Genomic DNA, 24,955 nt, shown 5'->3' with positions numbered 1-24,955 from the left:
TTCAGCAGCACACACACTCTTTATTAGCTGTCCCTGTTTCTCCGAGTGTGCTTGAGTAGAAAAGAATCAATGAAATACCTGATACGGAGGGCGGGGGGAGGGTGGGAAGGGGGTCCTGAGGTCAGGCTGAGCCAGGTTCTGGCCCCTTGTCCCCACTGGTCTGTCTGTGCAGTGCCCCTGCCTGTGCCTGCTCATCCCTGAAAGACAGCATACAGAGGCTCTGCAGCCCTGCCCATCAGGCTGTCTTGGCGTTGGCAGAGTCTGAGACTGTACAAGAGGGTGAGGGAAACCGGTGGATAGGGCCCCAGGGAGAGCAGACACCAGGAATGGATGAAGAGCTCATTCATCAGCCTCTACCCAGCCTCCGTTTCCTAGATCAGAACACCCTGGGTGGGGGGCTGCTGGGTGTGGTTCCCTCTTACTCCTAGGACAGGGGTCTCAGGAAGGAAGGGAACAAGAAAATGCTGGGGATTTCTAGAGGAGGAAGCCTGATTGTGTACTTGGGATTTACTAAAGTGAACAGGGACAGGCTAGGGACAAGGGGATCTAATGGGAACAGTGTTCTTCCTCACCCTTCCTGAGGCCACAATCCAGGGGTGACCTCAATGGGATTGGCAAATTGCTGAAACCAGGCCTGATGGACATGTGAAGCTAGGAGAGCTGATGAGTGATGAGGGTCAGAAGGCATCTCCTCTCCCCAAATAACAAAACAAAAAACATCCACAAATGGAAGAAACAGAGAGAGAGAGAGAGGGAGAGAGGAGAGAGGGAAAGGCAGAAATGGAGGGGGCTACCAAGATAGAGATGGGAAGGGAAGCCTTCTGGGTCCTCAGTGTTAACCCAGCTTCCCTTTCTCTCTGTGGGTCCTTCGGTTAAGCTTGGCTGGGGAAGGAATGGACGATGGGGCAGAAGAGAAGCAATGGTGTCCTGGATCCTGGTCAGCCCAGCACACAAAGAGGGTCCAAAAGGTTCCCTGTCATCGACCCTTGAGGCTCTGAAAGGTGGGCCCATCTAGAATCTTGTAGAAACAAACATGGGGGAAAGCTAACGGAGAAGTGCTCACAGCACCATGGCATGGTAGCCCCTAGTTCCAGAACCAGGCTGGTACCATTTGTAAACATTAGACTTGGTGATGTCTGGGGATGCAGGAGAACGATGCCCAACCTGGACCAACAGGTTTGGAGAGAGTCCGAGTGGGGACCCTATAAACTTAGGAAGCTATCAGACTCACAGGAGACTCATGGGGGAGTGGAAAGGACTCGCCTATACTCTGTGTATTTGTATGATGTCAGTACCACCTTTGGAAGTTGCCAGTCTTCAGAGAAGACACCACTGGTTTCTGATGGACATGGGCAGGCACTGAGCCCTTGGCTACTGAGCATAGTCCTGAACCAGCACAGGTTGCCCTCGGGAGGATGCCAGCACAAGGTCTTTCTCCAGGGGAAAGTTGGAACAGGCTCTCTCACTCGAAACTCACTGACTCTGCCAGTGGGTTCTAGGTTTGGAGAAGTTGAAAACAGAGAGGAGGAAGCTCCCCTGTGACATGGGGCCTTTTGCCTTATCCTTGACAATGCTAGGTGAGCAAGGAGGCAGCTGGGCCGGTGCTGTCCACAGGTGTGTGGCTGGTTCTGCCCAGAACTCGTGTGTCCAGATACCATCACACCAGCCGGAATGAGATGTTGGACCCGGGGCTCACAGTCCAGTGTGGCAGTGTGTTTCCTGTGAGGCACTGGTCATGCCAAGAGGTCCACAAAGATGGCGTTGGCTGTGGTCTGACCAAAGATGAAGGCTCCCAGGGTGACCAAGAGAACTCCATAACTCACCAGCGCCCACCAGCTGTGAGGCAGAAGAGAGAAGCCTGATGAATCATTTTATTTATGACTCTGCAGACTACGTACATTAGTTAGCAGCATAATTAGTTACAGCACTTTTGACTTCCCAAGGACATGTCCACCAAAGGAATGTGATCCTAGTCCACAGATAAGACCAAGACCTGAAGGGGCTGACTAGTCACATCATGCTGAGGGCATGACCAGGGTTAGAATGCAGCTCTCCTGCTGGGAAGACATTGAGGAAGCAGGCAGGTCACAAGGAATAAGATCCCTTTATTAAAGATAATTAGAAAGCAGGCAACCCCAATTATGTGCATTAAAACAGCACCAAAAGGCGGGCGTGGTGAAGCATGTCTTTAATCCTAACACTTGGGAGGCAGAGGTAGGAAGATCGTTGTGAGTTAGAAGCCACTCTGAGACTACATAGTGAATTCCAGGTCAACCTGGGCTAGAGCAAGACTCTACTTTGAAAAACCAAAAAACAAAACAAAACAAAACAAAAAAAGCAACAGAGCTATCATCTGACATTGAGATGGAGGGTGATAATTTATTTTCTTCTTTAAATCTGTGTCTAGTGGGTTTTTTGTTTTTTTTTTTTTTTTTAGTTTCTTGAGGTAGGGTCTCTAGTCCAGGCTGACCTGGAATTTACTATGTAGTTTCAGGCTGGCCTTGAACTCACAGTGAACTTCCTATCTCTGCCTCCTGAGTGCTGGGATTAAGGACATGAGCCACCACACTGGCTTTTAGGCTTCATAATGAATAAATACTTGTTTTATTTTGTTTTGAGATAAGATCTCACCGTATAACTCCAGCTGGCCTTGAATTTGTCTTCCTGCCTCAGCCTCCCAACAAAGCTGTATACAGACTCTTGTGTCTGTATGTACTGCATAGCTGTGTATGGAGGCAGCCCAGAAGGACACAGACCACTGGGCTAACATGAGCTTTCTCTGGAGAGGGTGTGCTGGGGAGTAGGCTGAGGAAGAGGGAGTCCCTTTTTGTTGTTGTTATTGCTGTGTGTGTGTGACAGAGAGAGAGAGAGAGAGAGGGAGGGAGAGAGAGAGAGAGAGATAGGGTCTCACTCTGTAGTCCAGGCTGACCTTGAACTCTAGTAATCCTCCTGCTTTAGCCTCCTAAGTGATGAGATTATGGGTATATCTTGTTTGAGACTCCCATTTTTTTTTTTTTAAAGCTCTTCAGTAGTATTTGAATTGCTAGAAGTAGTCTAGGTTAGTCACTATAAAAATATACATTAAAACCTCATAATTTGAGGAAGAGAGGTACTGGGAAATTGAACCCATGCTAAGAATGCTAAGTCACTGAGTTACACTCTTATCCCCAAGATAATAACTTTGTTTTTGTATGGATGTGCGTGTGAGTGTGTGCCGAGGTCAGAGGTGGGTGTGAGGTGTCTTAGCCTATTCTCTTTATTCTTTCTTTCTTTCTTTTATTTTCATTTTACTGACTTAAAAAAAATTTTATTAGCATTTTCCATGATTATAAAAAAATATCCATGGTAATTCCTTCCCTCCCCCCCACACTTTCCCCTTTGAAATTCCATTCTCCATCATATTACCTCCCCAATTCTCTTTTTTTCTTAAATATTTTATTTATTTGCAAACAGTCAGAAAGAGAGAGAGAGAGGAAGACAGAATGGATACACCAGGGCTTCTAGCCACTGCAAAAGAACTCTAGATGTGTGTACTACATTGTGCATCTGGTCCTACGTGGGTACTGGGGAATTGAACCCGGATCATTAGGTTTTGCAAGTAAGCACCTAAGCTGAGCCATCTCCCCAGCCCTCCTCACCCGATCTTTGAGACAGGGTTCTTACAGAGCTTAGAGCTCACCAATTTGGCTAGACTAGCTAGCCAGCAAACCCCAGGGATCCTCCTGTCTCCAACTCCCCAGCACTAATATTACAGGTACACCACTATGTTTGGCATTTTCTGTAAGAATTGGGGATTCAAACTCAATTCCTCATGCTTGCACAGCAAGTACTTTACCCAGAGACCCACCTCCTCAGCCCATTTTTGTTGTTGTTTATAAAGACTATTAGATTAAGAGTAGGAGCCAGGTGTGGTGGCACATGCTTTTAATCCCAGCACTGTAGAGGCAGAGGTAGGAGGTTTGCCATGAGTTCGAGGCCACCCCGAGATTACATAGTGAATTCCAGGTTAGCCTGGGCTACAGGGAGATCCTACCTTAAAACAAACAAACAAACAGGGCTGGAGAGATGGTTTAGTGGTTAAGCACTTGCCTGTGAAGCCTAAGGACACTGATTCAAGGCTCGATTCCCCAGGACCCACGTTAGCCAGATGCACAAGAGGGTGCACGTGTCTGGAGTTCGATTGCAGTGGCTGGAGGCCCTGGGGTGTGCCCATTCTCTCTCTCTCTATCTGCCTCTTTCTCTCTCTGTCACTTTCAACTTTATAAATAAAAATGAACAAAACAATTAAAAAAAAGAGAGAGAGAAGCAAAGAGGAGAGATTTTGAAGAGCTCCTGCCCATGAGAAGGCAGGAGAGGGTAAAGCCCAAAGTACAAAAAGCTTCTTCAGGAGGCGGTAAAGTTTCTGCATCTGTTTTTGTGAGACTGGGTCTTGGTATGTAGCCCTGGCTGACCTATTACTCACTATGTAGCTATGATGGTTTAATGGTCATTGTCATTTTGACTAGACTTGGCATCACCTATGAGAGACCCCTCTAGGAGTGTCTGTGAGGGTTTCCAGAGAATTTTCATTGAGGAGGGAGGACCCAACCTGAATGTGGGCTGCAGTACCCTGTGGGCTTGTCCTAGACTGAATAAAAAGGAAAAAAAGAGAAAGCAAGCCAAGAGCTGCATCCAACTGTTTCCTGACTGAAGACAAAATGTGAACAGCTCCCATCATGCCCTACATCTTCAAGACAGGAGCCAAAATAAACCCTTCCTCCCCAAGTTAATGCTGTCAGATATTTGGTTGTAGTGATGGGAGAGGGCATCAATAGAGGTTGGCTTTGAACTCATAGCAATTCCACCTCACCTTGCTGAGTGCTGGGATTACAGCTGCGTGCTACCCCTGGCTAAGCCCCATCATTTTCACAGGTCTTTTGCCTCTTGCCTCTTTTCAGGTCCACATCTAGTCCCCCACCTCCTCTTTCCTGAGAGGATGCTGTGCCATCCCTGCTTTACCTGGCTGGTTTGACCTCCTCCATCTCCGATAGCTTGGCTTGAATGAGGCACAGCCCTGGAAGGGAAGAGGCAGCCTGAGTTTGGAGGAGACACGGGGTTCCTCCCTCAGCAAGCTCCCCTCACTAGGAGGCAGTGGTGGGAAAGGCCTGTTTACTCCTCCAGGGACTTGAGGTCTCTGCCCACCTGACTCCACACCTGGCTGGAGGCATGGCCTTTGCTCTCCCAGGACGGGTTAGCTCCTGACAAGTACCCACTGGACTGCACACAGGATGCAGAGCTGAAGGGACACAGTGAGCTGTGACTCCCTTGCTTCAAACCCAGTGGGAAGGATTTTTAAAAAGCATTTTATTTATCTATTTTATTTATTTATTCCAGACAGAGAGAAGGGGAGAGAGACAGAGAGAAAATGGGCACACTATGGCCTCCAGTCACTGCAAACAAGCTCCAGACACATGCACCACCATGTGCATCTGGGACCTGGAGGATTGAACCTGGTTCCTCAGGCTTCGCAGGCATAGGCCTTAGAGCTGAGCCATCTCTTCAGCCCGGGAAGGCTTTTTGAAGAGGTTCTTGGACAGAAACAAACTGGGTGCAGGTACAACTCATGGCCTGGCTGACAGGGCGGTTTGCCAGGACCTGAAGCTGACCTGCGTCTAGAACTCAGGTTTTGTGACTTCAGCCTCAAGGTGCCATTAGATACCCCCTTTCCCTCTGGACTGTATTAGGTAGGAACAGCCAGTCAGATCTCTGAGAGTCAAGGAGGGACATATAACGTGAATGACAGGTAAGAATTCAGGCTTGGAACTCAGGTCTACATGGCTTTGAAAAGGCTGTTTCTTATGGGTTGAGCTTGTTAACCGCTGAGCAAGCGTCTGGGCCTCACCTCTCATCAGAGAACAGGTAATCACCTCTCCACGAGTCAGTGCTGAGCCACGTGGGTAAGCGACAAAGGCGGCTGAGTACTCGCCCCCGCAGGTTTTGAGGCCCAGGGGAGCTAAGGCCAGGGAGGCCTTGCTGCAGGGCAGAGATGGGGACCACCTGGGGTCTGTACCTGGGAAGACGAAGATGAAACAGGCGGCCAGGCCTCCAATGACTGAGATGACCTTGCCGATGTCGGGGATGAAGAGCGCCAGCAGCAGCGTAAGGAGGAACCACACCAGGGTCTGCAGCAGGCGGCGCCTCCGCTCCCGGCCCACATCTTCCTCCACCGGCGTGCCCTGGTAGCGCAGCCACAGGCCTTCCACCACTGCCCTGTTACATGAGGAGGGACTTAGGGGCACCCTTGCTAGTGTCCCCCACTTCAAATGCAAGGGAATCAGATCCTGAATGGGCAGATTGTGGGTAAAGCCTTATCCCCCCAGAGCCTGTGTTCTTATCCGTAACCAGCAATATCTTTGGTTGCTATGGGCTGGAGGAGACAGTGAGTGGTCTCATCACATGAAGCACTATTATTCTCTTTAAAAGGAAATAGCTCAGGGCTGGAGGGATGGGTTGGTGGTTAAGGCATTTGCCTGCAAAACTAAAGGAGCCAGGTTTGATTCCCCAGGACCCATATTAGCCAGCTGCACAGGGTGGTGCTGGTGTCTCCAGTTTGTTTGCAGTGGCTGGAGGCCCTGGTGCGCCCATTCTCTCTCTCTATCCCCCTCCCTCTTTCTCTGATAAATAAATAAAATAAAAATATTAAAAGGAAGTGGCTGGGCATGACGCACACCTTCAAACCCCACATTCTGGAGGCAGACATAAGAGGATATCCATGAGTTCGAGGCCACCCTGAGACTACAAAAAAAAAATAAAAATAAAAATAAAAATCTAGTCCAGATCCTTTTCTGGCTCTCACTTGGACACACAGTCTTTTGCACACCCTACACTTTTTATTTATTTACTTGGTTTTTAGATGTAGGGTTTCACTCTAGCCCAGGCTGACTTGGAATTCCCTATGGAGTCTCAGGGTGGCCTCGAACTCACGGCAATCATCCTACCTCTGCCTCCCGAGTGCTGGGATTATAGAGATTCTTTTTATTTGGTGAGGTAGGGTCTTACTCTGGCCCAGACTGACCTGGTATTCACTATGTAGTGTCAGGGTGGCCTTGGATTCATGGCGATCCTCCTCCTACCTCTGCCTTCTGAGTGCTGGGATTAAAGGTGTGAGCCACCACACCTAGCTTGGACTAGAGATTCTTGTAGCACTCACAGAATGTTCTGGTACCCACCAAGACCTGGATGGGTGAGGGGGCATTCTAGGCATGAACTCTTTTTTATGGACCTTGATTTCTCCTGCTACCAAATAGGTCTAGATAAGCCCTGGAGCCAGCTGGAAGGCCCCAGGGGCTCTGGGGGAGGTGGGGAAGGCCTCACCGCCCACAAAAGTGCAGGATGGGGTAGGAGGTGAGCACGCTCAGGATGATGAAGGCACGCGCAACAGCCACGGCCACGTCCTCTGAGGGGTAGGACAGGAGCACGTCTGGGTCCACAGCAGCTCCAAATGTTAGGAAGCCACAGATACCTGTGGGCAAGGACAAGGTAAAGTCAGAGTAACCCCAGGAGGTAAGGTGTGGACTGTCCACCTCTAGTTGCAACATCAGAGGGAGGATCTGTAGCATCTCAGGGGTGTAACTGGGCCTCAGAAAGGAAGTGGAGCCAGGGGTGAGGCCTGCCTTCTTAGAGGCTCCTTGGTGGAAGTCCTCTGCCACCAACACTGTGCCCTTCCTGACCTTATCTTGTCCAGCACTTGCCTCGGAACTTCTGCAGTAACTTTCTGCTGGCATCTCATCTCTCAGGTCTCGGTTCAGATGTTCCCTCACAGGATGATACTCTGCCTCACCCTGCCTACTAGTCCCCCACCCTAGGCATTCTATTTTCTTCACAACACTCTTTCTTTTTTGTTTTTATTTATTTATTTTTGGTTTCTCGAGGAAGGGTCTTACTGTAGCCCAGACTGACCTGGAATTCACAATGTGGTCTCAAGGTGGCCGTGAACTCATGGTGATCCTCCCACCTCTACCTCCTGAGTGCTGGGATTAAAGGCATGCACCACCACGCCTGGCTATTTTTATTTATTTTCAAGGAGAGAGAGAGAAAGAATGAAAAACAACAACAACAAAAAAGAAGGGGCTGGAGTGATGGCTTAACAGTTAAGGCATTTGTCTGAAAAGCCAAAGGACCCAGGTTCAATTCCCCAGGACCCAAGTAAGCCCAATGCACAAGGGGCACATGTGTCTGGAGTTCATTTGCAATGGCTGGAGGTCCTGTCTGTCTCCCTTCTATCTATCTCTCTTTGCTTGCAAACAAATAGATAAAAATTACTAAAAAAAAAAAAAAAAAAAAAGAATGGGTGCACCAGGGTTTCTAGCCACTGCAAACGAACTCCACTAGATACATGCACCACTTTGTACATATGGCTTTACGTGGGTGCTGGGGAATCAAATCTAGGTCATTAGGCATTGCAGGCAAACACCCTAACCGCTGGACCATCTCTCCAGCCCAATACTCTTTCTTTCTAAATTGCCTTTGTTCCCAGCCAGAACATGGGGTCCAAGACAATAGGGACTTGGGCTGTTTGCCTCTGTATTCCTGGCTATGGCTTCAGAGGCTGGAGCAGTGACTGTCCAGGCAGCAACTGCTCCAGTCACCAGTCATGGCCTCTTATCCAAACTTCTCCATACAACTGCCAGAGCCTTCTTTGCCCAGTCATTCCTCATCCATGGAATGGATATTCCTATTCCCAGGTGCTCATGAGCATCCAGCCCCTCCCCACTACCTGCATGGCCTCAAGGCCACCTGCCTGCATTGCTACACAGACCTCCTCCTCATCCCTGCCCCTTGCCTGGGCATTTTGCAGTTTCTTTCTGGAATACTCCCCTCAACCTAGCTCTTTCTGTTTGGTTGTTTATTTTTCAAGGTAGGGTCTCACTGTAGTCCAGATTGATTTAGAACTCTGTAGCTTCAGGCTGGCCTCAAATTCATAGCAAGCCTCTGCCTCCAAGCGCTAAGATTAAAGGCAGGAACCACTACACCTGACTAGTGCTCTTGCTCTCTCTCTCTGCCGCTACAACCAAACTCCAGATGTATGTGCTGTCTTGTGCACATGTGTGACCTTGAGCACTTGCTTCACCTTGCTTGTCTGGCTTATGTGGGATCTGAAGAGTTGAACATAAGTCTTCAGACTTCTCAGGCAAGCGCCTTAACTGCTAAGCCATCTCTCTAGTCCCCCCTCTTTTTTTTTGGTTCTTAGAGGTAGGGGTTGAACTGGAATTCACTATGTAGTCTCAGGGTAGCCTTGAACTCTTGGCAATCCTTCTACCTGTGCATCCCAAGTGCTGGAATTAAAGCTGACCCTTCTTCTCCTTCTTTTTTATTTTTATTTTTATTTTTTTTCCAGAACAAAAAGTATTTATTGTGGATTTAGCCACTACATTTTCAGATAATTCATTGAAACAGCAGGAGATGACTAATATATTTTCCCAAGAAGCATCAATATATTCTTTTTTATATCTTTTCACAATTTTTATTAAAATTTTCCATGATTATAGAAATTATCCCATGGTAATACCCCCCTCCCCGCACTTTCCCCTTTGAAATTCCATTCTCCATCATATTACCTCCCCATCTCAATCATTCTATTTACATATATACAATGCCAACCTATTAAGTACACCCCTCCTTTCCTTTCTCTTCCCTTTATATCTCCTTTTTAACTTACTGGCCTCTGCTACTAAGTATTTTCATTCTCACTACAGCAGCCCTGAAGCTAGGATCTGCATCTGAGGGAGAACATGTGGCGCTTGGCTTTCTGGGCCTGGGTTACCTCACTTAGTATAATCCTTTCCAGATCCATCCATTTTTCTGCAAATTTTATAACTTCATTTTTCTTTACTGCTGAGTAGAACTCCATTGTATAAATGTGCCACATCTTCATTATCCACTCATCAGTTGAGGGACATCTAGGCTGGTTCCATTTCCCAGCTATTATAAATTGAGCAGCAATAAACATGGTTGAGCACGTCCTTCTAAGGAAATGAGATGAGTCCTTAGGATATATGCCTAGGAGTGCTATAGCTGGGTCATATTTCTCCTTCATTTTTAAAATATTATATGTGTTTATTGTTTGAGAGAGAGAGAGAAAGAGAAAAAGAGAATGGGCATGGCAGGGCCTCCTGCAAATGAACTCTTGGTGCATGGGCCATTTTTTTTTTTGAGGAAGGGTCTTGCTCTAGGCCAGGCTGAACTGGAATTTACTATGAAGTCTCAAGGTGACCACGAACTCATGGCAATCCTCCTACCTCTGCCTCCACAGGGCTGGGATTAAAAGGCGTGCCACCATGCTCAGCTGCATGGGACACTTTGTATGTCTGGCTTTTATATGGATACTGGGGAATCAAACCCAACCCCAACCCAACCCAGCTCTTTATATTCTGCCTTTTTCTTTTCTTTTTTTAACTTTATTTTTATTTATTTATGTGAGAGACAGAGAGACAGAAAGAGGGTGAGAGAGAATGGGCGCACCAGGGCCTCCAGCCACTGCAAATGAACTCCAGATGCGTGTGCCCCCTTGTGCATTTGGCTTACGCGGGTCCTGGGGAATCAAACTGAGGTCTTTGGGCTTTGCAGGCAAAGCGCCTTAGCTGCTAAGGAATCTCTCCAGCCCCTTTTTCTTTTCTTTTTTCCTTCTTTTCATATATTGCATTTATTTATTTGAGAGAGAGAAAGAGGCAGAGAGAGAGTGAGAGAGAGGGAGGGAGAGAATGGGCACATGAGGGCCTCCAGCCACTGCAAACGAACTCCAGGTGCATGCGCCCCCTTGTGCATCTGGCTTACGTGGGTCCTGGAGAATCAAATGGGGATTCTTTGGCTTTGCAGGCAAACGCCTTAACCGCTAAGCCATCTCTCCAGCCCTATTCTGCCCTTTTCAACAAGGGCCTCTCCAGCTCAGAGAGGAGCGAACTAGTCCCATTTACCCCTTCTCTGCTTCAGGGTTATGATGACATTAGCAATTGACTAGACTTCCTTTTTCCTTATTTATCTACACACTACTGTTTCAGTAAGACTGTCAACCCCACAGGGTCAGGTCCTGTCCCCTGTTCCTATAGCTTTCCCACACTGAACAGTTCCTGACACTAGGCCTTACTTTAGAGCTGCAAGTCAGCAGACGAACACATCTCTCTCGTTCTGGCAGGACGCCGCCTCAGGCAGCCCAAGCTACACGCCTACAGAAGTGCTTATCACTAGCAGTATCAAGCTGCCCCAGGAGAGTGGGACTAAAGGGCTTGGGGGCTTCAGGAGGAGTGGGGACACTCCAAGCCTGCTCTTTGGAGGGACGCACTCACCTGTGCCCATGTAGACAGCCAGGGCTATGATCATGGCCACGGTCACCACCCCGCCCCAGGTCTTCACCTCAGGCTGCCGCATGCTGTTGAAGACGGGTACGCTGCTCACGTGGCACTGTCCAGATGAAAGGTACAGCCATGGTGGGAAAGTGACCCCACTCTCAGGTTTCAGAGGGAGGTACTTTGGGGACAAAGGTCCTGGGGCCCCTGCTATATCCTTTTCCCCAGGAATCCTCCATCCTGCATATAATTTATAATTAACATAGTATAAAATAATAAAATAATGTAGAATCCCAGATTGTGTCTACGGAAGGGGGGAGCTAACAGACAGCAAGGACCGTGCAGCTGGCACCTGAAATCCGAAGCAGATGGTGGGCATAGCATTGAACACTGCCATCCAGGAAGCTGGTCTGTGGACAAACACAATGTACACCTGCCTGTGAATCCCAAAGAGCCACCAACGGTCCCCATCACAGCCCACACCAACCAGTGCTCCACATAATGAAAATGTAAGTCTGGGACTGGGGAGAGGAGACATGTCCATTCCACAGTTCAGTAAACAGGATCTGAAAGGCCTTCCTGGGACCCAAATCCAGAGTTCCTGGCTCTTGGACCAGGGCTTTGCTTTCCTGGTTTGTTCCTTTAAAACAATAAAAGGGGCTGAGGAGATGGCTCTATGGTTAAAGGCACTTACAAAGTCTGTTGGCCTGGGGTCAATTCCCCAGCACCCACATAAAGTTGGTAATAAAGTAATGCATGTCGCCGGGCGTGGTGGCGCATGCCTTTAATCCCAGCACTCGGGAGGCAGAGGTAGGAGGATCGCTGTGAGTTCAAGGCCACCCTGAGACTACAGATTGAATTCCAGGTCAGCCTGTGCTAGAGTGAAACCCTACCTCGGAAAACCAAAAAAAAAAAAAAAAAAAAAAAAAGTAATGCATGTGTCTGGCAAGAGACCTGGTGCATGAAAATAATTTTTTTTAGGAGACATAAAGGGTAGAGAAAGGAAGGGAAGAGGATACTTAATAGGTTGATATTGTATATATGTAATTACAATGATTGTAATGGGGAGGTAATGTGATGGAGAAGGGAATTTCAAATGGGAAAGTGTGGGGGGGGGGAGGGAGGGAATTACCATGAGATATATTTTATAATCATGGAAAATGTTAATAAAAATTAAAAAAAAAATACTTGGGGCAGGCTGGAGAGATAGCTTAGTGGTTAAAGGTACTTGTTTGCAAAACCTGATGGCCTGGGTTCCATTCCCCAGAACCCATGTAAAGCCAGATGCACAAAGTGGTCCATATGTCTGGAGTTCATTTGCAGTAGCAGGAGGCCATGATGTGCCCATTCTTTCTCTCTTTGTCTGCTTCTTTCTCTCTCAGATCAATAAATAAACAAAATATTTTAAGAAAAAAAAAAAAAGAAAATAATTTTTTTTAAATTTTAGCAAATAAAAGGGAGACTTCAAAAAAAGATGATAAAACAAAACATCCTTGCTGGGTGCGGTGGCACATGTCTTTAATCCTAGTACTCTGGAGGCAGAGGTAGGAGGATCACCATGAGTTTGAGTACACCCTGAGGTGACATAGTGAATTTCCAGTCAGCCTGGGCTAGAGTGAGACCATACCTCCAAAAACAAAACAACAACAACAAAACACCCCTCATCCTTATATAAAAGATACAATTATACGAATAACTGGTAAAATGGGTCCTTGCCCAGCAGTGGAGCATTTGCTTGATGCCGGTGAGTCCCTTGCCTTTGGCCATCACTCTCCCCCGCAGGCAAAAAGAAAGAGATGAGGCTCTTTCCCCTCCCTCTGCAGTGACTGGTGTGCCAGCACCTGGGCGCCAGCGCATCTTAGGAAGGCCTTCACATGTGGGTACTGCATCTGCAGGGGTTCAGGCTGCAGCTTCTACCGCATGTTCCCTGGGGACCTTCACCTACCTGGTCAGGATGTCCCCTGGGATCATCTCTCTATCTGGCCAGATGTATTTGATGATAATGATGGCAGTGACATACCAGGTGCCCACGACGCTCAGGAAACTGCCAGGAAGGAGAGAATGACTTCCTGCTCCCTGCAGCCCCAGCTGCTGCTTGTCCAATGCCACCCCCAGGGCTGTCCACCCTCTGCTATAGGGATTGAACAATGCCAAGCAAAGACTCAGGAGAAATGTAGTCTCAGGATGGCCTTGAACTCAGTGATCCTCCTACATCTGCCTCCTGAGTGCTGAGACTAGAGGTGTGCGCCACCATGCCCGGCAGCAATCCCTTTTCTTTTCTTTTAAAGATTTTTATCTATCTATCTATCTATCTATCTATCTATCTATCTATCTATCTATCTATCTATCTATCTATCTGAGACGGTGGGGGGAGAGTGGGAATGGGCATGCCAGGGCCTCTAGCCACTGCAAATGAACTCTAGATGCATGCGCCACCATGTGCATCTGGCAGGGTCCTTAGGCTTTGCAGGCATGCACCTTAACTGCTAAGCCATCTCTCCAGGCCAGCAATCCCTTTTTTTGACAAGGGCATTTAAGCTGAACTGATGCAAGAGTTGCTTTCTCCCTCAATGGTAACTGGAAAGGAATGCTTTGAGACTGAGACAAGGTCTGTCTGCCCTGTCTGGCCCATTCTCACTGTCCCAGAGGGTGAGCTGCATTGGAGGAGAGGGACACCCCCAATAGCCCTTGATTCTCTAGATGCCCACGATCAGAATTTCTATCTGGCCCAGGTTCGGTTGGGACCTCCAAACCTGGCATATTTCTGGAAGCCGATCTCTCTGGGGATGGAGAGGGGCAGGATGAAAAAGAAGGCAGTGAGGCTGATGGTGAACTTGCGGTCTGTGTACCACAGGCCTCCGCTGGCTCCCTCAGGCTGCTTTGCCATCACAGCTATAACTGCATAGGGAGGAAGGAGGGGATGTCACGCCACACCCAGGATGTGGTCCTCCTGCTCTGCTGGGTCTTAGCACCTCCCTCTAATAGGCCAGCAGCCTGGAGGAGGGACTTGCAGAGATAAGTACACAGCAGCCTTCCCCTCCACCCCTGGATCCCCAGGGCCAAGGGGGAAAGCTGAGGTAGGCACTGTGGGGCGGGCCTCACTCTTGTCCTGTTGGTCCCCGATGATGATGAGGAAGGCAATGCAGGTGCCGAAGGTATAGACAGCGATGGCCACCTCGCACAGGACGCCAGTCAGCTTGCCACACACGGCCCACACCACCTCCTGGTAGGTCCTCTCGTTGCTGGCCTGGGAGCAGTAGGCCAGGATGACAAGGCCACTGATGATGAAAACCAGCATGCCCTGCAGACAAGGGCAGAATAGCAGGGTGTGGTAAATGTCAGCCCCAGGGCATCCAGGGCTCATAAGCATTTATTGGGCCAGTGCCCAAAGTGGAATTAGCAAATGAGTCTTATCTTGCAGGGCATTTTTAAACAAAAAAAAAACATTTATTTTTATTTATTTGTAAGAGAGATAAAAAGGGAGGGGGAAGGAGGGAGGGAATGGGCAATGCCAGGGTCTCAAAGCTGCTACAAACAAACTCCAGACACATGTGCCACCTTGTGCATCTGGCTTATGTGGGTCCTGGGAATTGAACCTGAGTTGTTTGGCTTTGCAGGCAAGTGTCTTAACTGCTAAGCCATCTTTCCAGCCCTTGCAGGTTTTTTTTTTTCTTTCTTAATGTGTTTTGCTTTTCAAGGTAGGGTCTTGTTCTACCCCAGGATGACCTGGAATTAATCTCAGGCTGGCCTCAAACTCACCATGATCCTCCTCGTCAGTGCTGGGATTAAAAAGGCATGTATTATCACACCTGGCTTGGCAGGGCATTTTTAATAGACGTCTAGAAGTTGCCAAGTTGCAGTTTTCTTTAAAAGCAAACATTGGGGTGGCTCTGTGGGTAAGAGTGCTTACTGCCCAAGCATGGGGACCTGAATTCGAATCCTAGCACCTGTGTCAAAAGCTGGGCATGGAGGTGGAGAGATGGCTTAGCAGTTAAGACATTTACTCGTAATGTCAAACAACCTAGGTTTGATTCCCTAGTACCTATGTAAAGCCAGATGCACAAAGTAGGGCATGCATCATTTGTAGTGGCTAGAGGCCCTGGCACACTCATTCTCTCTCTCTCTCTGTTTGCAAAAAAAAAAAAAAAAAAAAAAGAACAAAAATTGAAAAAAAAGCTAAAAATATAATTAAAGCTGGGCTTGGCTACATATGCCTATACTCTGAGTGTTGGGAGGGTACATGGGGGTCTTCAGTCAGCTCTAGGCTCACTGAGAGACTCTACCTCAGGGAAATAAGGTGGAAGAGTGACAGACAAGGACACCTGATCCCTTCCTCTGGGCTCTACACACGTGTGCATGGGCATGTGCATACGCTGCACACACACACCACACATACCAAAAGAGCATAAATGGAAGTATGTAAAAAACAAGTTTTGTAAGTCAGGCATAGTGGCGCACACCTTTAGTCCCAGCACTCGGGAGGCAGAGGTAGGAGGATCTCCGTGAGTTCAAGGCCACCCTGAGACTACGTAGTGAATTCCAGGTCAGCCTGAGCCACAGTGAGACCCTACCTCAAAAAACAAAACAAACCAAACAACAACTCTTATTAATTTCAGACATGCAAGAGCGGAGAGCAGTAAAATGGACTCTCAGTGCCTGTCACTCAGCTTCAGAATCAGTTCGTGGACCTATCTTTCCTTTCTGCTTTTTTTTTTTTTTTTGGTTTTTCAAGGTAGGGGCTCACTTTAGTCCATGCTGACCTGGAATTCACTATGTAGTCTCAAGGTGGCCTTGAGCCCAAGGCAATCCTGCTACCTCTGCCTCCCACATGCTGGGATTAAAGGCATGCACCCACCACATCCAACTTTTTTTGTTGTTGTTTAGGTAGGGTCTCACTCTATCCCAGGCTGACCTGGAATTAACTATGTAGTCTCAGGCTGGCCTGAAACTCACAGTGATCCTCCTGCCTCAGCCTTCCGCGTGCTGGGACTAAAGGTGTGCACCACCACTCCCAGCTTGGTTGTATTTATTTTATTTTTATTTATTTATTAGAGATGGGGGAGGGGGAGAGAAAGAGAGAATGGGTGTGCCAGAGTCTCTAGCCACTGCATACGAACTCCAGACACATGCACTACCATGTATATCTTGCTTAGGTGGGACTTGGAGAATTGAACCTGGGTTCTTTGGCTTCACAGGCAAGTGCTTTAATTGCTAAGACATCTCTCCAGCCCCCCTATTGTATTTCAAAGCCAATACAACTATTGTTTTAAGCCAGGGTTGATGGCACCACTTTTAATCCTAGCACTTCGGAGGCAGAGGTGAGTTTGAGGCCACCCTGAGACTACACAGTAAATTCCAGTTCAGCCTGGGCTACAGCAAGACCCTACCTGGAAACCACCCCCTCCCCTAAACAAAAAGAGAAAAACTATCATTTTATATTAGCATTAAACATTTCAGTAGTTTTAAAAGGGCCTTCTTTTTAAAATGTAACCACAAAAACCAATACAAGACGGGCTGGAGGGATGGCTTAGCAGTTAAGGCATTTGCCTGCAAAGCCAAAGGACCCACCAGGTTTGACTGCCCAGGACCCATGTTAGTCAGATGCACGAGGGGGTGCATGTATCTGGAGTTCATTTGCAGTGGCTGGAGGCCCTGGTGTGCTCATTCTCTCACTCTCTCTCCCTCTTTCTCTGTCAAATAAATTAATTTTAAAAAATTTATAACGTGGATGATGCAAAAACCACCCTTATCATTGGGAAGGCTTTCGGAATCTCGGCTGGGCTCAGAGTGGACTTTCGGAGGGACACAAGTAACATCTGACTTGTACCTGGTGCTCTTCCTCTCTTCTTTCCCTCCTCTCTTACTATTTATTTATTTGCAAGGAGAGAGAAAAAGAAAAAGAACAGGTACACCAGGGGCTCCTGCCACTGCAAACAAACTCTAGACGCATGTGCGACTATGTGCATTTAGCTTTATATGGGGTGCTGGGGAATCAAATCCAGGCAGTCAGGCTTAACTAGCAAGTGCCTTTAACCACTCAGCCTCTTCTCATACTCATATTGGTTCTGACCAGTTGGTTTTCAAAAGAAAAAGGAGGGTGGGGGTCCTAGAATAGATTGGTAATGTCTGTCACACGTAAGACAGGAACAGCAGCATGTGTCTCCTTCAACCATCCTCGATTCCAAGCTTCCCCAGGAAAGCAGAGCCCACAGGCAGCGCATGTTGCATGTGTCACCAGTGCACTCACCATCTGCAGCATGATGCCAGCCGCCACGCCCCCAGCGGTGCTGAAGGCCGCTGGGAAGTTGAGCAGCCCTGCACCGAGACAGGCATTGACAACGATGACGATGGCACCAAGTGCAGAAGTGGTACGTCTCTCGGGTCCTCCAGGAGACACTTCGCTCTCGCTCTTGGGGACTGTGTCCACACAAGGACTCTGCAACAAACGGGCCCTCTCTCCGGCATCCGTGCTGGAGCCCCACTCGCTGTAGTCACTGTTAATGCTGACCTGGGCCATGGCCCCGAGACCCCACTTCCTCCAAGAGCCGTGGGTCCTGCCTCACAGCCACATCCCCAGGGTGGCTGAGAGAATACTGGTTCCTTCAGGACTGTGATCTCGACCTGGGTGAACAAAGGCAGGTGTTACTTTCACCCTGAGATAGGGAGTCTGGGGCACAAAACAGAGAAGCAGTTTTCCCAGGATCTCATGTGTAGGACTCACGTAAGAACAGTGAGCTAACCAAGCGTGTGGCTGGAGACGAAGCCTTGTGGTTAACATTCCGATCCAGAAGTGTCTCTGAGCAGAGCACTTCATGGGTGTCAGTGCGGGTGGTCGACACATAAACATGCCAGCTGCACATCACTTGCTTCATCTTTACGTACCAATGAGGCAAATAAGACCTAAACATAAAAGCTTAGGAGTCAGGCATGGGGGCGCACGCCTTTAATCCCAGCACTCAGAAGGCAGAGGTAGGAGGATCGCTGTGAGTTCTAGGCCAGCCTGAGACTAGATAGTGAATTCCAGGCCAACCTGGACTAGAGTGAGACCCTGCCTTGAGAAAACAAAATCAAAAACAAACAATCAAAAAAGCTTAGGAACACTAGCATGTCAGCACCTAGAGGGGCCCCCAGGGAACAGTTGCACCACGGGCATGCCTTCTCTCATTCACACCTATGACAACCTTGTGATCAAAAGATGGTTCAGCAATTAAAGGCATTTGCTTGCAAAGCCTGCTGACCTGGGTTCACTCCTAAGCCACCCATATAAGCTGGACACAAAAAGTGTTGGGTGTGCACATGCATATGAACAAACACACACACACATACATACACAAATAAGTGAATAAAGATAAGAAAAGATTCAGAGAAATCAAAGCACCAACCTAGGATGGTATGAGCAAGTAGTGGTGCAGGAACAGAAGATCTGTCTGCCTTCTCAGCTTTTGCCCATCACAGAATCCCAAGAGGAGCTCCAACCAAGAACTGGGGGTGTTTCAATGTGTTACAGCCCACCGTGTCCCCTGCAACCTAGACATTACATTGTGTGGCTTTTGAGGCCCTCCAAAACTCAGGCCAAGTCTCATTCTTGTCCCACGTGACAAGTCTTGCCATACCCATCACACCTGCATCCTCAATGACCCTGTGCTTGCCATGTTCTCGGGTCCTGTCTTCCCTATTCCTTTGGATACTGACAGAGCCCTTTGTGGGGTCACGTCAGGGTCCAGCAGTGCTCATCTGCTTGCAGCGTTTGCTCATGGGCTTGCTCTCCACAGCGAGACTGTCGGGCTCTGAGACCAGACATGTGGTGTTTAATGTTACTAGGAGCTATAACTGATGGGCTGGGACTCAAAGCCAGGCCTGCTAGCCTCTAGCATTTGTCTTTGTCTCTGCCTCCTCCCTTGTCCTGAGAAGGTCCTTTGGCCTGGATGAATTTAGATAACAGGTGTGTCACCTGACTATTCACTCTCTCCAAAGTTAGTGACAGGTTTTCCATCTGCTTTGGTCCATTTTCCCAGAAAATGAAGTTATCCCGGTGTGGTGGTACACAGACTACACAGTGAATTTTAGGTCAGCCTGGGCTAGAGTGAAACGCTACCTCGGGGGGAAAAAAAATGAAGTTATTTTCTTGCCCAATCTTGAAGTGTTTTGAAAATGTTCTCACAGTTTGGTAGAGAGCCCAAGACACTCAAGAGAAATAATGGTTAAAGAATCAAGCCCGATGGGCTGGAGGGATGGCTTAGTGGTTAAGGCATTTACCTGCAAAGCCAAAGGATTGTGGTTTGATTCCCCAGAACCCATGTAAGCCAGAAGCACAAGGTGGCACATGCATCTAGAGTTCATTTGTAGTGGCTGGAGGCCCTGGCCATATCCATTCTCTCTCTCTCTGACTCTCTCAAATAAATAAAACTTAAAAATAAAGAAAGAAAGAAAGAATCAAGCCCAAGGCGTGGTGACATACACCTTTAATCCCAGCACTTGGGGAGGCAGAGGTAGGAGGAGCACCATGAGTTTGAGGCCACCCTGGGACTACAAAGTGAATTCTAGGTCAGCCTGGGCTAGAGTGAGATCCTACCTCAAAAAACCAAAAGAATCAAGCCCAAACCCTGTTAAAGAGCATCTCTGGTGGCTCCTGTCTGTAATCCCAGCCATGGGGAGGCTAGAGATGAAGGTGGTGAATTTTTGTGACCTGGGGCACATAGCATGTGATCAGGTGGGTCAGGGCTACATAACATGACCTTGTCTCAAAAAATAAAAATGAAAACCAAGAAACAGCATCCCTGAGCCAGGAGGGACTGTACTCCTGGCTTAGGGTCTCAACTCTGAAAACTAACCTTCCCACTTCCCAACTGTGTGATGTTGGGCAACTTTACCCCTGTAAGTCTTTTCTGTGCTAAATTCGGAGTGTTAATATTAGTAAGGACGCTGGGTGTGGTGGCACACACCTTTAATCCCAGCACTCAGAGGCAGAGATAAGAGGATCTCTGTGAGTTCAAGTCCAGCCTGAGACTGCAGAGTGAATTCTAGGTCAGCTTGGCCTACAGTGAGACCCTATCTAAAAAAAAAGAAAAAAAATCCGGGTTTGGTGGTGCACACCTTTAATCCCAGCACTCGGGAGGCAGAAGTAGGAGGATGGCTGAGAGTTCAAGGCTACCCTGAGAATACATAGTGAATTACAGATCAGCCTGGGCTAGAATGAGACCTTATGTCGAAAAACAAAACAAAAACATAAAATAAAAATAAATAAATTATACACATACTTGTAAGGGCTATTGGGCCGGGGGTAATAGAATATGTGCTTGAACCATGCACGAAGCCCTGACAACTCCCACCTCCCCACCAAAAAAGGCCATTGCTATTGTCTGTGTATCTGGAGGCTGTCAATAAAGTTTTTAAAAAGAAAAAAAAAAGCCATTGCTTGTGTTATTTACCATGCCAAAGAATCTCCAGACCCAAGCAAGCAGAGCAGAAACTCAAATTGGGCTCCAGTGCCATTATTTTTGGGTGACAAGGGCCACAAAGGCACTGAGGAAGTTAACCAGAGGAATAGCAAAATGAAGGCCAGACTAACAGGGCAGGGGCCATAGCTTAGAGGTAGACCATGTTCCTAGCATGTGTGAGACCCTGAGTTCAATGCTAGCTCCACTGCAGCACCCCCCTCCCCAGCCCCACAACAAAAGGACTGGGCTGACTGGGTAGTAAGCAGTCAGGAATGGCCTTCCCTGGAGGCTGCCTTTGGCTGGTTGTCACCCAGGTTGTTCCAAAGACTCCTTTACCTGGGTTTTTATTTCTTGAGTTCTAATCCCAGGTTATTTATTCTCTGCTTGTTTCTTTTTAAATTTCTCTTTAGAGTTAAAAAGAAAGAGAAGTGACCAGTTTCAGAGATGATACCCTCACCACTGCCTATCATGAGACATGCCCTCTTAGTCACCAGGGGTCTAGAATGGCTAATGAGGCCCTTGGGATGCTTCTAAGTTGCTCTTCTTTTTTTACCAGAGTATTATTTATTTATTGCAGAATTATGGCTAAGGTTCCAGTTAGTTGGCCCCAGCTGAGGCAGTGCTGGGGCCCTTGGCCCAAGGTGAGGGAGACAAAGAGCAGAGGGACTGCATCTGGCTGGGGCCTCAAAGCTGTGAGACAGTGTTGGGTGCCAGGCTGCAGGTGAGGCCTGTACCATCCGGTTCCAAGTTCAGGACCTTCACTTTGCCATCCTCTATCACCGTGGAGAACCTCTTGAGCCAGCGATTCCCTAAGGGGAGCACCAGTGAGTCATCTAGCAATGAATCTGTCTCCTTTCCAAAGGCCCCAGTGGGGTCAGCTAGGAGCCCAACCTTGCCTTTGGCCTTGTGGGCTCGACCCCACTCTCCGGTAACAAAGACGTCGCTGACACTCAGACATGCCACCCTCTCAACACCCTTGGCCTTTCAGAGCCTCAGCCTGCTCCCCAAACCCAGGCAGGTGGGTCTTAGAACAGCCAGGAGTGAACGCCCCAGGGACTCCAAACAGCACACCCTTCTTACTTTTAAACAGCCCTGCCAGGTTCATCTTGTTCCCAGGCTGCTCCTCAAACACCTCCACCGAGGGGACAGCGTCACCTACCTGGATGGGGGCCATAGCTGTGGGGTGCTGCTGAAACTGCAGACCCCGTCCCGCGCCCACCCTCCTCGTCCTGGTCTGGCTGCGGTGCTCTTACAGGAAGGAAGCCGCACCACTCTAAGTTGCTCTTCTTGATGAGACACACCAAGCTGGGAATGTTGTCCCCATGAGAGGGAAAGAGGAGAATGCAAGTGCTCTGGGGCATCTGACGCCAAGCATGCAACCAAGGGACACAGTCCCAGAGGAAGCTTGCCTCTGCTTCATTCAGTTCATGCCACAGGACTCCTTTCTCTTGCGAAACCTGCCCCCAGGCCAGCAACTCAGCAAAAACTCAAAGCAGGGGGTGAAGATAAGAGTCTGGGGACTCCCAGGCTTCTGGCATAGTTCCAGAGAAACCTGACACCCCTGGCTCCCCCTGGCTCACACTACACAAGCACCGGCGCCACATTGCTCCGTGCTTCCCCAGGAAGGAGGCGTCCCTCGGCACCCCTGCTCCAGTCCTATGCCACCTGCCCAGCCTCTCCTGCCACCACACAAAGGCTCAGGCGGGCTCAGGGGCTGGGTGATCCCTCCCCTAGTACGTTTCCCCATCTCATCGGTCCAGATCGCTTACCCCACTCTCATTGTTGAGCTCCGTAGCGCCCCGCGTACCTGCTCGACAGGCGGAAGGGGGCTGTTTTCGTCTCCCCAAAGATCTGGGGATTTGATTCTCCTCACTTCCCTCCCTGGCTTCAAGCTTTTCCCCAAGACTGCACTTACAATCTACACTTGGCAGGGAGGAGGAGAGCTGTTTCCCCGCTGGAAGCAGCGAGGCGAGGGGAAGAGCGCCAGATCAGAGGGGGGAAAGGCCCAGGACGGGGAGAGGCTAGGCTTGGGTCACCGTGAGCAGTGTCTGGGGTCAGAACTGGACCCATAGCAATGTCCCTGAGATCCTCGGGCTTCTCAGCCTAGCCTCGGGTCCAGCCCTGAAATAAGAGGTTTGGCCCAGGAGCTCCCTGTCAGGGAGGGCCAGGGGCCATCCCCAGGCCTGAAACGAGGCCAGTGGGCTCCGGGGGAGGGGGAGGGGGTAACTCGGGAGGAGTATGGGACTCGATCCCGGCCTAGGGCTGAGGGGACACCAGCCTGGCTAAGGCGCACCTGGGTGGGCGCGGAGAGGGTTTGGGCTCCGACAGCCTTGCAAGGAACCAGTCCCCATGGTGCCGCTTTGGGGGACTCCAGACACCCCGGGACCTGACAGCCCCACCTTCCACCGACTGTACCTCCCACCACCTACCTAGCTAGAGTGCTTCACTCCGGAGCCGGCTCCCGTGACACGTGAGCACGAATCACATGACCACTCCGCTGATACAGGCCGCGGGACACCCTGGGAGTTGTAGTTTTGAACAGGCGACAACCGCGGATGCCACCAGCTCTCAGCCTCTCAACCCCTCACCATTGTCTTGAGCCAGTTTGGGGCCCAGCCAACCCACTTATCCGATTATTTTTTGGTCCTGGCTTCTTGGCTCCTTTCTCCTGGGAGAAGGCTAGCAGGTCTGGCATCTTTGTCTTCAGGGGCCGCGGGCCAAAGCTATTTGGACTCATTATGCTCCCGGGTCTTTGTTCCAGCAATCACTCTCCAGCCAGCGATCCTGGAGTTTCTTTTACTGACTGAGGGATCACTGAAGAGAGAGAGAGAGAGAGAGAGAGAGAGAGAGAGAGAGAGAGAGAGAGAGAGAGAGAGAGAGAGAGAGAGAGAGAAAGGGAAAGAAAGAAAGAAAGAAAGAAAGAAAGAAAGAAAGAAAGAAAGGAAGGAAGGAAGGAAGGAAGGAAGGAAGGAAGGAAGGAAGGAAGGAAGGAAGGGAGAAAGAGAAAGAGAGAGAGAAAGAGAAAGAAAGAGGGAAGTAGGGAGGGAGGAAGGGAAGGAAGGAAAGAAAGAAAGAGAGACAGAAGGAGGGAGAGAAAAAAGCTATCCTGAGGCTGCTCAGGGCTACGACCCCAGAGCCAGATTCTAGAAGTGTTTGAATAAAGGGATGGGTGTCCAGAGCCTTGGCTGTATGCCACTCATAACAAGTCTGTCTCAGCTGTATCCAGGGCAGGCGCTTTACCACTTAGCTGCGCCCTCTGCTTCCAAGACTCATTTCTGTCGGCCCCCCACCCCACTAAGGATGTAGGTTCTCACTCTAGCATAAGATGGCCTTGAATTCATGGTGATCCTCCTACCTCAGCCTCCCAAATGCTGGGATTACAGGTGTGGGCCACCATGCCTGGCACCTGTTGTAATTTTATTTAACTTAAAAAATATTTTATTTATTTGAGTGCCCCCACCCCAAGCTAGGGTTTCACTCTAGCTCAGGCTGTCCTGGAACTTACTATGTAGTCTCACTATGTAGGCTAGCTTCGAATTCACAGAGATCCTCCTACATCTGCCCCCCCCACCCCCTGCAGGCCCCCCCCCCCCCCCCCCCCCGTGCTGGGATTAAAGGCAAGCACCACCATGCCTGGCTTATTTATTTGAAAGAGAGAGAAAGAAAATGGGCACACCAGGGCCTCTAGTCATTGCAGACAAACTCCATGCTCATGTGCCACTTTGTGCATCTGGCTTATATAGGTACTGGAGAATCGAACCTGGGTCCTTAGATTTCACAGGCAAGAGCCTTAATTTTTAAGCCATCTCTCCAGTCTTTATTTTGCCCCGGCCAGTGGGAAGCCATCTCTCCAGTCTTTATTTTGCCCCGGCCAGTGGGGAGTTGAACAAGGACCTGAGGAGAAGCTAACCTGGGTGAGAAAAGGCAAACAGACACAAGAAGGAGACCATGCTAGATGTTTGTCAAGGCCTCAGAGTCTTTATTTTTTACACAGTGGTTATATAGGGGAAGAAAAAAGGGGCGGGAGAATAAGCTGGCTGATGTGATTTAGGGCTTTGGAATTGTCAGGAAACCTAGAGGGGATGTAATCAGGTGTTCATCTAATCTTGCCTCAATGGCTTAACATCCTGACTGTACCAGGCTTCACATCCTGACCATAAACTGGCAAAAGATAAGATTCTGTAAGCAGTCTGCTGA

The 24,955-nt window shown here is 48.9% G+C and overlaps 1 protein-coding gene and 1 pseudogene across 6 annotated transcripts; both read right to left on the bottom strand.

Moving 5' to 3' along the window:
* Slc38a7 (solute carrier family 38 member 7) lies at positions 1-23,222 on the bottom strand. 6 transcript variants are annotated; one of them, XM_045137511.1, is made up of 12 exons: positions 23,188-23,205; positions 22,528-22,565; positions 17,569-17,942; positions 14,424-14,622; positions 14,075-14,219; positions 13,267-13,365; positions 11,674-11,731; positions 11,322-11,436; positions 7,354-7,501; positions 6,050-6,249; positions 4,999-5,053; positions 1-1,836 (listed from the first exon to the last, which is right to left on the bottom strand). In XM_045137511.1, exons 3-12 carry the CDS (start codon positions 17,836-17,838, stop codon positions 1,734-1,736), a joined length of 1,392 nt encoding a protein of 463 aa, XP_044993446.1. In that variant the 5' UTR covers positions 17,839-17,942; positions 22,528-22,565; positions 23,188-23,205; the 3' UTR covers positions 1-1,733. The 6 variants fall into 6 exon arrangements, with proteins under 6 accessions (XP_044993446.1, XP_044993439.1, XP_004663545.2 ...); XM_045137504.1 differs by lacking the exon at positions 22,528-22,565 and having other exon boundaries at positions 23,188-23,222; XM_004663488.3 differs by lacking the exon at positions 23,188-23,205 and having other exon boundaries at positions 22,528-23,181.
* Positions 21,443-21,947, bottom strand: LOC101615951 (annotated as a pseudogene).
* Positions 23,223-24,955: the final 1,733 nt, after the last annotated feature.

The sequence above is a fragment of the Jaculus jaculus genome, chromosome 1 (genome assembly GCF_020740685.1).
Source record: "Jaculus jaculus isolate mJacJac1 chromosome 1, mJacJac1.mat.Y.cur, whole genome shotgun sequence".
Taxonomy (NCBI): domain Eukaryota; kingdom Metazoa; phylum Chordata; class Mammalia; order Rodentia; family Dipodidae; genus Jaculus; species Jaculus jaculus.
This window is presented reverse-complemented; position numbering and strand designations above follow the sequence as displayed.

Coding starts and splice junctions, on each gene's coding strand:
- Slc38a7 (XM_045137504.1), bottom strand. CDS start 17,838: ATGGCCCAGGTCAGCATTAACAGTGACTACAGCGAGTGGGGCTCCAGC. Junction 14,623..17,568: donor CTGGCATCATGCTGCAGATG/GTGAGTGCACTG, acceptor CCTTGTCTGCAG/GGCATGCTGGTTTTCATCAT. Junction 6,250..7,353: donor ATCCTGCACTTTTGTGGGCG/GTGAGGCCTTCC, acceptor CTCATGTAACAG/GGCAGTGGTGGAAGGCCTGT.